This window comes from Mesoplodon bidens (assembly GCF_964165515.1).
Source record: "Mesoplodon bidens genome assembly, chromosome: 6".
Classification (NCBI taxonomy): Eukaryota; Metazoa; Chordata; class Mammalia; order Artiodactyla; family Ziphiidae; genus Mesoplodon; species Mesoplodon bidens.
In genome coordinates, this window is record NC_138162.1 from 46,049,537 (window position 1) to 46,064,734 (window position 15,198).

The 15,198-nt window shown below is 55.1% G+C and overlaps 1 protein-coding gene across 3 annotated transcripts; it reads left to right on the forward strand.

Moving 5' to 3' along the window:
- The first annotated feature begins 338 nt into the window (after nt 1-338).
- On the forward strand, nt 339-12,570 carry NOL6 (nucleolar protein 6). 3 transcript variants are annotated; one of them, XM_081236616.1, is made up of 26 exons: nt 339-547; nt 1,605-1,811; nt 1,900-2,016; nt 3,439-3,618; nt 3,957-4,125; nt 4,343-4,477; nt 4,555-4,718; nt 4,805-4,925; nt 5,132-5,190; nt 5,273-5,374; nt 5,595-5,710; nt 5,882-6,059; nt 6,217-6,339; nt 6,894-7,042; nt 7,194-7,269; nt 7,521-7,661; nt 7,806-7,923; nt 8,005-8,159; nt 8,251-8,414; nt 8,808-8,960; nt 9,174-9,271; nt 10,054-10,178; nt 10,301-10,390; nt 10,770-10,964; nt 11,081-11,182; nt 11,356-12,570. In XM_081236616.1, the coding sequence occupies exons 1-26, from the start codon at nt 494-496 to the stop codon at nt 11,503-11,505; spliced, it is 3,441 nt and encodes a 1,146-aa protein (XP_081092742.1). In that variant the 5' UTR covers nt 339-493; the 3' UTR covers nt 11,506-12,570. The 3 variants fall into 3 exon arrangements, with proteins under 3 accessions (XP_081092742.1, XP_081092744.1, XP_081092743.1); XM_081236618.1 differs by lacking the exon at nt 339-547 and adding an exon at nt 570-850; XM_081236617.1 differs by lacking the exon at nt 339-547 and adding an exon at nt 844-920.
- The last annotated feature ends 2,628 nt before the right edge of the window (nt 12,571-15,198 follow it).

Here is a 15,198-nt window from a genome sequence, read left to right on the forward strand (position 1 = left end):
AGTGAATAAACTCAAGATATACTTTGGAAGTAGAACTGACGAGATTGGTTAATTGATAAGATGAGAAAAGAAAAGGACTCACTGGCGTTAAGTAAACAAACCCTCCCCAGAGGGCCCAATCTAGCCCCGCCCTTCCCCTTTCGACCCAAACGGAGGAAGTGAGGAAAAGGAAGCGACCGCCAAGTTACGAGCAGGCTTCAGGCGTGGCGTCGCAAGGAGGCCGTAAATCGGAGAACCCTATTTGGCCCCTCCCCCATAATGGGCGGTCCTGGAGAGTGACAGAAACCAATGACAAGCGACTCGTCAGGCACTCACCCAATGGCTCTTGAACTGGGTGGAGTCCTGTGCCACGAGGCTAGCTTCCGCTCTCTGCAGCAAAGCTGGCGATCTGGGCTGCATATGTGCCGCGGTTTGGGCATTTCTGTCAACGTGGGAAGAAGTTGTGCAGAGCAAGTGGACTTTAAACCCAAAGTGCGGGAGCAGTACGGGAGGGATGGGACCCGCACATAAGGGAGCGCAGCATCGCGGAACTGCCGGGGAGCCGGAGGTGGGTGAGCCATCTGGGAGGAAGGAATGCGCAGCGTGTCGGAGGTGGCAGAACCTAACAGCTCTCTAGCGAGGGCACGAGAACGGTCCCTTCTGGAAGAGCCCCATTTCCCCTGATGCTTCCAGCCCAGGATACCGAGACAATCATGGCTTGCTAAGGGAGATGGAACTTGGCATTATCCGGATGGAAATAGTAAAGCCAATTGAGCTTCTCTCTGTTCGCTAGCTCTACACCTTGAAACCAAAAAAAAAACCCACCCCCTTCTGCGGCTTGTGTCTTTTCCCTGACGAAGTCCTCCTGGAGGTTGGACGGGATCTTCCCTCTTGTGTCTAGTTTTGTGCTCTCCACGTGGTGGCGCTCCTGGAGCGCTACAGTAAGGCTCTCCAGGGTGTGGGATTGTGGAGGGGGGCGGGGCCCAGGGCTGTAGGGGAGAAGGTTTGGGATCCCGCAGCCCAGGGTTCGAAGCCTGCTCACAGTTTAGGCATACCAACTGGAACCTCTAGCTCAGTGGGCTTCGTTCGGGTGTCCGTTTTCTGCTAGGATTATTATGAGCATTGGATGATTCACTGAGTGTGTCCTTCAGAGTCAGTAGGCTCTTCCATCATTGAGCACTTAATGTATACTTCTATAGTTTATAGTCAGGGCTTGCTGGGGCAGGATGTGTGTGTGTGTGTGTGTGTAACCTGGCAGGATTTGGATAGAGCAAGAGTGGAGATGGCATTTGCAAAGTCCCAGGATTAACCCAGCAGAAGAGGAAGCTCCTGGTACTTACAAGGACCTGAGGCATTGCTTGGTGCATGGCCCAGTCAGCTACTACCCCTAGCAACTTGTGCTGTCAGAAAAATGGGGAACCCTCAACTCAAGGAGTTTTCAGTATAGAGCTCAGTAATGTTCTTTTAAGTAAAAATTATTCTGAGTTTTACACAATCTGACTCCTATTCAAGAGAGACCAAGAGCAGGTAAAGCCTTTACCCACATCCTGTCATGGTGGCACGTCAGGCAGTGGATGCTAGATATCTGTGATGTCACTCTGGGTTTTTCCTCTCATTGGCCACAGGTGATGGCGTCAGCTCTGGAAGGCACAGGCAAGGAGGGGAAGAAGGAATCCTCAAAGAAGTGTTCGGTGGCTGGTTCTCCAGTGGAGGGCCTCCTGCAGCCCGTGAAGCTCAGCCGGGCAGAACTGTACAAGGAGCCTACCAATGAGGAGCTAAATCGCCTTCGGGAGACTGAGAGTCTGTTCCATTCCAGCTTGCTTCGTTTACAGGTACCGTTGGGTGGTTGGAGATTGGGTTAGAGAGGTGGGCCTGAGACCCTGAGGCTGAAGTACTACTCACCCCTGCCACTTCTTACAGGTAGAGGAGCTACTGAAGGAAGTGAGGCTGTCAGAGAAGAAGAAAGAGCGGATTGATGCTTTCCTATGGAAGGTCAACCAGCGGATCATGAGGGTGCCCTCAACCCCTGAGACAGAGGTAAGGCAGGTAGTGGAGGGAACTGGAAAGCCCAGAAGAGGTCCTTAGGGGCCTTGTTATTCTCTGAAGGGGATGGGGTGCTAGGGAGCTCATTCTCACTGCCAGGAGTCTCAGCTAGGAGTGCAGTCAATTATGTGTTCATTCATTTAGCAAACACGTGCCTTGCAGTAGTTGTGTGCTTAGGGTACATCAGTGAACAAAGCACCCTATGTTCTAGTGTTAGACTTATGGACGATAGATAATGAACACGACAAGTAAACTGTATGGCAGTGTTAGAAGGTGGTAAGTACTATGGAAAAAGGAAGAAGGACAAGGTAAGGGGATTATGGGAATATCAGAGGGTGAGAGTGGTTGGCAACTTTTAAGCAGCGTGGTTGAGGTAGACCTTAGTGAAGTGACATTTGTGTGAAGAATGTGAGTCAGGTATATAGATATCTAAGGGAAGAAGAGCATTCCAGGAAGGGAAAATAGCCAACCCAAAGGTTCAAAGGCAAGAATAGGTCTGGTATGATGAATTGGGAGATTGGGATTGACATATATACACTAATATGTTTAAGATGGATAACTAATAAGAACCTGCTGTATAAAAAAATAAAGTTAAACTAAAAAATTAAAAAAAAAAAAAAAGAATAGGTCTGGTACATTCCTTGGAATGAATGAGGGGAAGATAGAAGGAGGTAAGTTCAGAAAGGTTATGGAGGAGGGGGGCATATCATGCAGGGCCTTGTGCACCAAAACAAGGACTTTGGCTGTTGCTCTGGATGAGATGGGGAATAACTCCAGGCATTTTGTTTGTGATCTAACTTCAGTATTAAAAAGTTCACCCAGGTTTTTGTGTTAAAAGTAGATTGGAGGGCTTCCCTGGTGGCGCAGTGGTTGAGAGTCCGCCTGCCGATGCAGGGGACACGGGTTCCTGCCCCGGTCCAGGAAGATCCCACATGCCGCAGAGCGGCTGGGCCCGTGAGCCATGGCCGCTGAGCCTGCGCGTCCGGAGCCTGTGCTCCGCAACGGGAGAGGCCACAACAATGAGAGGCCCGCGTACCGCAAAAAAAACAAAACAAAACAAAACAAAGTAGATTGGAGGGGGACAAAGGTGAAATCAGGGAGACTAGTTAGAAACCTATTGTGCAATGATCCACTGAAAACGGCTCAGACTAGGGTAGAGTAGAGAAGTGGTCAGTGTCTGGATACCTTTTGAACGTGAAATGGGTGTTCTTAACAGATGAGTCAAGGTGATTTAAATGTTTTTAGCTTGAGCAGCTAGTATGGAGTTGTCTTAATGGGGAAGACATGTTTATAGGAAGATCAGAAGTTTGGTTTCAAACATTTTGACATGTTGAATTCGAGATGTCTACTAGACATCAAGGGGACATGTTAGGAAGGCAATCAAATTAATACGAGTCACTGTCTCTGTCCCCACAGCTGACCAACCAGGCATGGCTCCAGGTTGGGGTTCGAGTCCCCCTCCACCAAGTGCCCTATACTGTGAAGGGCTGTTTCCGCTTCTTACCCCCAGCCCAGGTCACTGTTGTGGGCAGTTACCTTCTGGGCACCTGCATCCGGCCGGACATCAATGTGGATGTGGCATTGACCATGCCCAGGGTGAGGTTCAGAGTTTGGGGAATGGAGAGGTCTGCCATTTCACCACCTACAAATCCCTTGATCCCTCTCTTTTTCCCACCTCTCGCTTGCCGGGGCATTGAAATCTGAATTCTAAATCCAAAGAACAGACCACTGCAGTTGTCCTGAGGGAGCTTAGATTTGCCATTTGGACCTTCGTCTTCCTCATCTGAGTTGTGGTATTGCTAGCTTTGGCTTAAGCATCCTGGCCAGCAGATGAGGTTGCCAAGCTTTGACCTTGGCTTCATTTGGCCCCCAAGTTCTCCAACAACAAAGACTTAAGTGACTGGCCATCTCTCTCTTCTCCTGACCCCCTCCAGGAGATCCTACAGGACAAGGATGGGCTGAACCAGCGCTACTTCCGCAAGCGTGCCCTCTACCTGGCCCACTTGGCTCACCACCTGTCCCAAGACCCACTCTTTGGCAGTGTTCGCTTTTCCTACACCAATGGCTGCCACCTGAAACCCTCGCTGCTGCTGCGGCCGCATGGTGGGAGGCATATACTGGGTGGAGGGCACCGTATGGGGTTGCAAATCCAGTGGGGGAGGAACTGGGGCCTCAAGTCCAAGGTGAGAAGCTTGGGCCTCAAGTTGGAGGAGAAAGGTGTAAGGCCCTCAAATGGGGCAGGGGTGGTGGTGCGGGTGGTACAGGGGCTCCTCCGGCTCCAGGGGGCTGCAGGGTCTCAGCATCTCCCATCTCCCCGCAGGGAAGGATGAGCGTCTGGTCACTGTCCGTCTGCATCCATGCCCTCCACCTGACTTCTTCCGCCCGTGCCGCCTGCTGCCGTCCAAGAACAATGTGCGCACTGCCTGGTACCGAGGGCAGAGTCCTTCAGGGGATGGTGAGTATCAGGGTGGAGTTGGAGGGAAGGGTGTTGCGGGGACTTCTCCTCTCATGACTTCCCCTTTCCTCCCGCAGGTAGCCCAGAGCCCCCCACCCCCCGCTATAACACATGGGTCCTGCAGGACACAACCCTTGAGTCCCATGCGCAGCTGCTGTCAACCGTGCTGGGCTCAGCCTCTGGGCTGAAGGATGGTGTGGCACTTCTGAAGGTCTGGCTGCGGCAGCGGGAACTGGACAAGGTGAGTGGGGACTGGCCCAGCTTCCCTGTCTCAATGAGTGGTGGGTTGGCTCTGAGCTCCGGCCTTTCCCTCCGTCTCTCCCTCAGGGCCTGGGAGGATTCAGTGGGTTCCTTGTCTCCATGCTGGTTGCCTTCCTTGTGTCTACACACAAGATCCATACCGCCATGAGCGGCTACCAGGTCCTGAGGAGCACCTTGCAGTTTCTGGGTGAGGCGGCTGGACTCGGAAAGGCCAAGGGCCCCACTCATACCCATCAGGGGTCGTTCGGGTCTCTGGTCCTCAGACAGATGAGCAAACCGAATCCCAGAGGCAGGCAGTTGCAGCCACCTGTCCGGAGGGTGGGTGTCACGAGGGCTGGGTCCCTAGGGAGGGGGATACCTTCTGACACACCCACCTTCTCTGGCTCATTTCAGCCAGTACAGATCTGACGGTCAACGGGATCAGTTTATGCTTCAGCTCAGATCCCTCCCTGGTGAGTAGGGCAGTGCTGAGTCTGGGCAAGGCATCCTGAAATTAAGGCCCAGCCCTGACTGGCTTCTCTCTCCCCCTCCCAGCCGGCCCTGGCTGACTTCCACCAGGCCTTCCCTGTTGTCTTCCTGGACTCCTCAGGCCGTCTCAACCTCTGTGCTGATGTCACTGCCTCCACTTGCCACCAGGTACAGGTGTCGCCCACTCCTGGCTTCCCCAGATGTCCCAGCCCAGACCCTGTCCCTTCTGCCAGCACCAGAATCCCAGAAACTCCTCTCCAGAGACCTTCAGTCAGGCCCGTCTCTGGGTCTGGGCCCGTCTCTAGGTCTGGGCCCTGTGTTCCGTGAGGGGAGGGGTGCAGTGCTGGTGGTCTCACGCGGGAGTTCCCTCCTTACTCTGTGGCCCCAGGTGCAGCATGAGGCACGGCTGTCTATGGTGTTGCTGGACAGCAAAGCTGACGATGGGTTCCAGCTGCTGTTGATGACTCCCAAACCCATGATTCGGGCTTTTGACCACATACTGCAGTAAGTTTCGGGGTGCCAGGATATGCCAGTGAGTCCTGTGTCCCTGGGGCTAGTGATGGGGCAAAGGTCCTCAGGCAAGTGCTCAGATAAATCATCCTGGTGGTGGGGGTGGTGATACTTGGGGCCAGCAGTACCTGATTCCCCCTCGTTGTCCCTCTCTGCCCCCCCAAGTCTCCGTCCACTGAGTCGCCTGCAGGCAGCGTGTCACCGACTAAAGCTGTGGCCAGAGCTGCAGGATCATGGTGGGGACTATGTCTCAGCTGCTTTGGGCCCACTAACCACCCTTCTGGAGCAGGGCCTGGGGTCCCGGCTGCACCTGCTGGCCCACTCTCGGCCCCCAGTCTCAGAGGTGAGATGGTGTTGGTTGGGGAGTTTGTGGGACCGAGGGGGTTGGACCCAGGGTCCCAAGGGATACAAAAGACACACCATCCCTCTCACTAGAAAGTGGGTTTCCAGACCAAGCTGTGGGATGCTTGGATTGAGCTCAGCCTTTCTACATCCTACAGTGGGACATCAGCCAGGATCCACCGAAGCACAGAGACTCTGGGGTCCTGACCCTGGGATTGCTCCTCCGGCCTGAGGGGCTGACCAGTGTTCTCGAGCTGGGTCCAGAGGCTGACCAGCCTGAGGTGAGGAGCCCTGGAGTCTGAGGGGTGATTTGGTCCTGTCTTGCATTGAAAGGAGTGGAGTGGACCGTCCTCATGCCACCTGGATTGAGCCCTGTCAGGAGACTTCTTTCTTTTTTCCTCTTTTTTGCAAGATTTATTTATTATCTATTTAGTTAGTTTATTTTTGGCTGCATCGGGTCTTAGTTGCGGCACGCGGGATCTTTTTTGAGGCATGCAGGATCTTTCATTGTGGCTCGGGGGCTTCTCTCTAGTTGTGGCGTGTGGGTTTTTTCTCCCTAGTTGTGGCATTCAGGCTCCAGGGCGCGTGGGCTCTGTAGTTTGCGGCACGCAGGCTCTCTTGTTGAGGCACGCGAGCTCTGTAGTTGTGGCACGCGGGCTTAGTTGCCTCATGGCATGTGGCATCTTATTTCCCCGACCAGGGACTGAACCCACATCCCCTGCCTTGTATACAGCGGATTCTTTACCACTGGACCACCAGGGAAGTCCCCTGTTGGGAGATTTCTGACAGAGCCCTTCTTTGTTGATCTCTACCACTACCCCTTTCCTCTTCCCAGGCTGCTGACTTCCGCCAGTTCTGGGGATCTCGCTCTGAGCTTCGGCGTTTCCAGGATGGAGCCATTCGGGAAGCTGTGGTCTGGGAGGCAGCCTCTATGGCCCAGAAGCGCCTTATTCCCCACCAGGTGGTCACTCATCTCTTAACGCTGTGAGTGTTAGCATCTGAATGCCAGGAGGCAGCCATGGGCTGGGGAGCCTTTTAGGAGGGTCTGGCCCAAGCTTTTGGGGTGAGCAGCCCACATCCAGTAGCTCTCGGCATGGCCCCCAGTGCCCACACTGTGCCTGTGCCCATTTTCCAGCCATGCTGACATCCCAGATACCTGTATCCACTATACGGGTGGCCTCCTGGATGCACTGATTCAAGGCCTGAAAGAGGTAAGGGCCCTGGTTCAGGGCTTGGGTTAAGGCTAGGGACTGTAGAGTAAGCAGCCTGTGTGGCTGGATTTGGGGGTGGGGATGGGGGTGGAGATGGGGGTGGAGAGCCCCACCTTAGCCAGGCTGCACTTCCCAGAGCGTCCAGCAGGGAGCTCCCTGGCTCTGCAGCAGCAGCCTGAGCCATGGCTGTATCCCAGGGGGTCAGGCTCTTCTGAAACGTCGTGCCCTCCTGTCTTTCTTTTCCCTCTCAGACCTCCAGCACGGGTGAGGAGGCCCTGGCAGCTGCGGTGCGTTGCTACGATGACCTCAGCCGCTTGCTGTGGGGACTGGAAGGTCTGCCGCTGACCGTGTCTGCCGTGCAGGGAGCTCACCCCGTGCTGCGCTACACTGAGGTGAGGCGCAAGGGGCAGGGAGCTCCTTCTGCTTCGTGACACCCACCTCTGCTCCACTCACCCAGTATTCTCCCTTCCAGCTTCTTGACTCTGGGCACTCCCTCCCAGTCCCAGACCTCTTCCTCAGCACCGCTTCTTCCATAGGTGTTCCCACCAACTGCAGTCCGGCCAGCCTACTCCTTCTATGAACAGCTGCAAGAGCGGGCCTCGCTGTTGCCCCGGCCTGACAAGCCCTGTCCAGCCTACGTGGAGCCCATGACTGGTGAGGGAGCTCTTGCCGGGGGGTGAGAGGGACTGTTCTCACCCCAGGCCGCAGGCTGAGGCCTCTCACTCTTCTCCACAGTGGTATGTCACCTGGAGGGCAGTGGGCAGTGGCCACAGGATGCTGAGGCCATACGGAGGGTCCGGGCTGCCTTCCAGCTGCGCCTGGCAGAGCTGCTGACGCAGCAGCATGGGCTGCAGTGCCGCGCCACGGCCACGCACACCGATGTCCTCAAGGTTCGGCTGGTGCAGGGCAGGGATACCCAGAGGGGGAGGGGACAGGGGTGTCAGGGTGGCCCGCCTCCCATGCCATCCCCTCTTCCAACAGGATGGGTTTGTGTTCCGGATTTGTGTGGCCTATCAACGGGAGCCCCAGATCCTGAGGGAGATGCGGAGCCCCGAGGGGATCATCTCCTTGAGGGACACTCCCGCCTCCCTCTGCCTTGAGAGGGACACTAGGCAGTTGCCCCTGCTCACCAGCACCTTGCATGGGTATGGCCACCCCCACAGGCTCTCATGTCTGTAGACCCTTTCCTGGCCCCATTCTGCTCTCCTGGCCATCTGTCTCTCTGGAAGGCCGGTTGGAGAGATGAGTTCTGGAGTCAGGCAAGTGCTAGAACCCTGGCCCTGCCACTTCACTGGCTGTGTCCCTTGAGCAGGGTTCCCCCTCCCCTCAACCTTATTTTTCTCATCTGTAAAATGGGAATCATGCTAGGACCAACCTCTTGGGGTACTAATTAGGAAGATGTGAGATGATACGTGTAATGCATTAGCACAGAGGCTAGTGTTGGGTAAAGTTGAGTAAATAGCAGCAGCGGGGCTGAAACACTGTTCTTGGGCCCTGAGGGCCTCACTGTCATGGCCACTACCCTCCTCTCCCCGCAGACTCCAGCAACAGCACCCAGCCTTCTCGGGTGTGGCTCGGCTGGCCAAGCGGTGGGTGCGCGCCCAGCTCCTAGGTGCGGAGCTCACCGATGAGAGCCTGGACCTGGTGGCTGCTGCCCTTTTCCTGCACCCTGAGCCCTTCACCCCTCCCAGGTGATTCCCTCCACCTTTCCCCTAGCCAGGAAGTTCCACTGGGGCCAGCTTTCATCCCCCGTGCTTCAGTCCACATGGGAGAGGTGGCTGAACCAAGGGACAGAAGGGATTCTAACCCCCGCAATCCACACCAAGGGCCCTAGGCTCTCCGGGCCGTGGGGGGCCTGGGCATGTGTGGCTGGCCCAGATGCTTTGCTTACCCCTTCCTCTCAGCTCCCCCCAGGTGGGCTTCCTTCGGTTCCTTTTCCTGATATCAACCTTTGATTGGAAGAACAACCCCCTAATTGTCAACCTCAATGATGAGCTCACTGGTAAGTGGTAGGATCAGGGTCGGACTAGTGCAGGAACTCCCCTTTGTGGATGGTAGAACAGGGCAGGCACGTGTTTTCCCTGTCCGTCTGTTAGGTTTTCTCTCTGCCTCCCCTATCCCGGATATCCACTCCTGACCCTGACTGCCTGGGGGTAGGGAATTGTTAAGGAGGAAGAGGACCAAATCAAGCCTTTAGGGAGCTCCGAGACTGTAGAGATATGGTTTGTCCACGTGATGATCAGAAACACAGCGGACTGGGGATGATAAGCAGGCTACATGGGGGGCTGTGAAGGGAAGAGGAAAGAGGAAGAGGGACTCTGAACACCAGGTGAGAAGTCTTACGGTGGGGAGCAGGGAGCGGTTCAGGCTAGAATACATGCCCAGGCCTCTTGGGTGCGGGGGGCGGCGGTGAGTGAGGATTTCTGGTTGTAATATGAGGAGCTTCTGGTCCCAGCAAAGAGGAAGGTATCAGCTTTCTAATTCCCCAGGTGTGTGGGAGCCCAGGGTAGGAAGGGGCCAGGGGCAGGCCTCAGCTTGTGCAGGCCCGGAAACCAGACTAGGGTGCCAGGCAGTGGAAAATTCTGCTTCTGGTCCCAGGCTGGGAGTTTAACACCCTGCCCAGTTGAGGCAGATGCGGTGTCCCTTTCATCGCTTTTGCCATTTGGGGGATGTTGGAAAATCCCTGTGATGGGCAGCTGCTAAGTGTGCACTAGGAGGACCCAGGGCAGTAGAAGGTGTCTGCGGGGAGGAGTAGGCTGACCCAAGACCCCCTCTCATCCACAGCGGAGGAGCAGGTGGAGATCCGCAGCGTCTTCCTGGCAACCCGGACCAAACTCCCCGTCATGGTCATCATTACCCCCCAGGATCGCAAAAGCTCTGTATGGACACAGGATGGACCCTCGCCCCAGGTTTAATTTCATTCCTGCTCTCAAATGTGTGGTTTTCTCCCCCAAGGAAAAAGCAGGCCCAGCCTGAGCTATGAGAGACCTGTGGTCAGGTGTGACCTATCTGATGTATGTGTGCCCCCCAGATCCTACACCAGCTCATGGTCCTGGCAGCCGAAGCCTTGCCCATCCTAGAGAAGCAGCTAATGGATCCCCGGGGTCCTGGGGACATCAGGGTAAGCCCCGGGCCCAGACTGACTCCAGGGGCTCTGGGGACTCTGCCTTTGAACCATGGAAGTCTGGAGCTCTAGGGGCCCTTGTTTGGTGAGACTGAATCCAGAGAAGGCGTTGCAGCTGCCCATGGTGCCTGGCAGTGGGGGAGCCTGCAGGAGAATCGGGGCCCTGGCTTCGCGCTTCTATCCCGCGCTCCTCCTGGGGACCCAAGCTGCCACCAGCTGGGTCTTGTTGTTCCTGCCTTCAAATGAGCATTTGGGCCCATAATGGGTGGGTCAGACAAAGGGGAAGGAGGGAACCAGAGTGGGCATGTGGAGGGGTTTGTGGTCCAGCTCCCGGCTGCCCAGTGGGCACTGCTGAGCACCCCCTACCCCTCTTCAGACAGTGTTCCGGCCACCGCTGGACATGTACGACGTGCTGATCCACCTGTCTCCCCGCCACATCCCCCGGCACCGCCAGGCTGTGGACTCGCCAGCTGCCTCCTTCTGCCGGGGCCTGCTTAGTGAGCCGGGGCCCTCCTCCCTGATGCCCGTGCTGGGCTACGATCCTCCTCAGCTCTACCTGGCACAGCTCAGGGTAGGTCCTCAAGGGCTGACTGACCCTGGGGAGGGAACATCCAGGTGGAGCTGGGGCCGTGGAGGTGGCTCTCAGGTGTCCACCTGTAATCTTGTCTCTGTCCTGCCCTTTTCTAGGAGGCCTTTGGGGACCTGGCCCTTTTCTTCTATGACCAGCATGGCGGAAAGGTGATCGGTGTCCTCTGGAAGCCCACCAGCTTCCAGCCCCAGCCCTTAAAGGTGAGCTGGCTGGTGACAGTTGTCTTTTCCTGAGTGTGTACATGTGTTCCACATGGGCATGCGTGTCTGTGTGTGGTTCCACGAGTGACCCGGTGGCAGGTGTGAAACGTGTGTTGGTGTCTCTGCGTGTGCCTCTCGTGACACCTCAATCTACATTTCTCTGATTCTCCCAGGCCTCCAACACAAAGGGGCGCATGGTGGTGTCTCAAGGTGGGGAGCTGGTGATGGTGCCCAATGTAGAAGCCATCCTGGAGGACTTTGCCATCCTGGGCGAAGGCCTGGTCCAGGCTGTGGAGGCCCGAAGTGAGAGGTGGACCGTGTGACCTCCAGCCCAGGAGCAAGCTGTAGATGGACAACAGGACTGCAGACCTCTGGAGCAAGATGTCAATGCCGTGACCACCCTTGCTGCATATGGACCTTCCAAGGAGGGCTTGCTGGCCTGAGCATGCTGAATCATTCCCAACAAAGCCCTGTCCCAATTTTCTGTCTGATGCCCCAGCGTTGGGGCAGGGGCCATGGTGTCCTGTGGAGTCCCCTGGGCCTGACCAGAAGAGGACTGGGAGCCAGCTCAGAGGGGACACTGAATGAACCCAGGAGATCCATCTACTTGTCAGCCTGGCCTGGGCCTTTTTTATTTTTTCCTTCCCAGGCTGCTCCCAGAAGCCCGGAGAAGAGGCTTTGTGCCCAGGGCTGAGGCTCTGTCCCCACCCCTCTGCCAGGATGTGTGCCTCGACCTCAGTATGCCCTTTGGTGCATTGTCAGGCCTTTTAAATGGGGCTCAGAGAAGGTGTGGCACTGCCTGAGAGTCACACAGCACCAGCACTGAGCAGTGGAGAGGGGGCTACGTGGGGTGAATACACCGCATTGAAGGGGCACAATGCCCACCTGTGTTGGTTCCACTGCATCCCAGGGTGGGGACATGGAAAAGCACAGAGGACTGGAAGGGGCCGGGTGGGTGAAAGGGGTGAGGGGGACTGGTGGTCCCCCATCCAGGAGAGATGCAGAAAGCACTGATTGCTGCCCTGGCCTCCGGTGTCTGAGCCCCTCAGGCTCTGTGCTCCTGCAGTGGTGGTGCAGAGGTGAGTGGGACCCAAGACCTGCTCTCCAGGAGCTCCCAGTGCCCTGAGGGAGGGGGTGCTGCTTCCTTTCAGCCTGGTCCACACCCCCCTTCCAGCAGCCTCTCCCTAATCCTGGCTGTTTTTCCAGACTCAGCTCTAACAGTGACTCCTCCTCAAACCCTTCCTCGCCCTCAGCCTAAGGTGCGCTTTCTCTCCTCTGAAACATTAGAGCAATTACTGCCTGTTCATTTCTCTTTGCAGTCACGTACAGTGGCATGAACCTCTCTTGTTTTAAACTGTGATTTAAAATTAAATCATTTAATTTCCTTATGTCATTGGCTTGTCTGCCTTTTCCGCATGGTTTTGACCTTGTCTCCTAAACGTACGCTCTTTGAGGGCAGGAAACATATTTGAAAAGATTTCATGGCACCTAGTACAGTGCTCTGCCCAAGTAGGATACAGGTGTGTGCAGAAGGGGCACCTGGCCCAGGCAGGTGGAGGACAGGGCAGGCCACCAGAAGAGTTCAAGGAAAAGAGAATCATGATTTGTGATCTCTGCCTAGAATGGGTAGGGTTTTGATGGTGAAAGGCCTGAGAATTAAAAAGTTGATGTTGGGAATTGCTTGGCAGTCCAATGATTAGGATTCCACACTCTCACAACTGAGGGCCTGGGTTCAATCCCTGGTCGAGGACTAAAATCACTCAAGCCATGCAATGCAGCCAAAAAAAAAAAAAAAAAAAGCTTTATTGAGTGCCTGCCTAATAAGGTACCCTTCGTTATTTTCCATATCTTACATAAGGAAATTGATCATATAATCATACCAGCCCTCTGAAGTACCTGCTTTTCCTCATTATCCTCATTTTCTGAATGAGGTCAAGTTCAGCGGCAGGTGGGGGCCTGTTTGTAGAGGGACTTGGATGCCTGGCTATCTGGCTTCATCCTCAAGATGCTTAGCCACACATGGGAGCTCTGGTTTCCAATTTTGTCCCAATTCTGTTAGTCTTTGTGAACCGATGCCAGTCCCTGCCTGTCACTGTCATGGGACAGCTTGGCCTGGGGTTGAAATTAGTATAGGGAATGCACTGATTGGCTGTGTGAACTGAGGTCTGTATCCATCTCTCTCCCTGTGCCGTTCATTCACGTACTCCAGACCTCAGTGTGCCAGGCTGTATTTTCAGTGAGATACAAGAGATGCAGTCCCAGCCCTGTGGTCGTCCCTGGCTTCTCAGCTTTCCTTTTTCTTAGTCCCTCACATGTGGCAGTCCCTCCGTGGACTCTGGGGAGGGGCAGGGGGTACAGGCTGGTTTCAAACCATCCTGTTTCATCCCAGGGTCAGCTTCAGGCTCGTAGCTTCCTTCACAACTCCAGTGCAGGGAGCGCGTGGAATCTGCCCCCAGGTAAGCTCGTGGCTCCAAAAAGTGCAGATACCAGAGTCCCAACCAGGGGAAATGAGCCTTGGCCCTGCTACCTCCCCATGTGGTCCTGGGCAAGTCACTTCCCCTTGCTGGGCTCAACCTCCCCATCTTTAAAATGGGCATGAAAACAAAATGGGCATGATAGGGACTTCCCTGGCGGTCCAGTGCTTAGGACTCTATGCTTCCACTGCAAGGAGCATGGGTTTGATCCCTGGTCAGGGAGCTAAGATCCCTCAAGCAAAGCAGTGCGGCCAAAAAAAAAAAAAAAAAGAAAAAAGCCATGATAATGGTTTTGTCAGGTGCCCAGTGTGGCAAGGGAAGAGGGCAGATGACTCAGAAGCCCAAGGAGGTACATCCGCCATGCTTTCTGCACTCCCTGCTCCAGCTTGTGGTGCGGGGTGAGGGGAGCACAAAGTCTAGGCTCCAATTTCAGTGCTTGCTCCAACCTGTTTTCTTTGGATTTTCTCTAGGAAGTAGGTGAGGGGGCTGGTGTGGTCTAACATGACCTTGGGGGAGAGGGGACATGAGGAGCTGGAACCTCAGGGGAAGAGAAGGACAGGAGCCTAGGAGGAACTCCTGCTGGAGCGAGGGTGTGCAGGGGGATGTGTGTTATAGCGCCGCCACGCGTGCGTCTGCCCCTGTGGGCCTCTGCGTTTGCAGGTAGACATGGATGGGGCAGGAGGCTGTGTGTGATGTATGGTGTGATCTGTCTGCTCTGTGTGTGTTGGAGTAGGGTGTGTGCACATCTGTATATACTAGTCTGCTTGTGCAGGTTTTTGCCTCCAGCTCTGGGTTGCTGTAAAAGGCAAAATCTGCTCTGTTTTTAAAGAGCAAGTCAGGAGGAAAAGCTCTCAGGAGGCAGGAACTCTGGATTCCTTCCTGTAAATTTAAATGGCTGTAAATAAAGCCCTCCCCTTCCCCTTCTTGGGGCTTCAGTTTCCCCAGTTCTGTCAGACCTCCCAAGCCTCTCTATGTAGTCACATTCAGTGAATTCTCAAAGGGTCCTCTCTTCGGGCTGTGCTATCTGACAACCTCCTCTAAATCAGAATCCTTTTAGCTGAAGACCCTGTTATCCTCTGCCCAGCTCCTTACTTTGGAGAAAAAGAGCAAGACCCCAAAGCCCAGGGGTCCTTGCAGCAGGTTACATTCAGTGAAATCCTGAGGGCTACTCCATCCCTGACCTAGTAAGTCAGATTGGGCTAGTCTGAGGCCCACCACCTCCACCCCAATAAATATGCACCTAACCCCCTCAACATCTGGTACTTGCTTTTTGAGTCACAGATTAATCTAGGTGAGCGATAAAGGGGAGGAGAAGCCTGGGGCACGTGAGTCACCCCCACCTTCCTCAGGAAAGGCCAGCCTGCCCATCTCTCTGCTGCAGAGAGAAGGTGGCATCTTGGGCTGCCCTGGGGAACTAAGGGGGACAAGAGTGTTCCAAACCCAGAGGGAGACTCACTTCCCTCTCCCACTTCAGTTTCTGGAAGAGGGATGGAGAGGATTTTCTGGTTTGCAAGAGGCCCAGAGAGGTGTAGGAACTTGTCT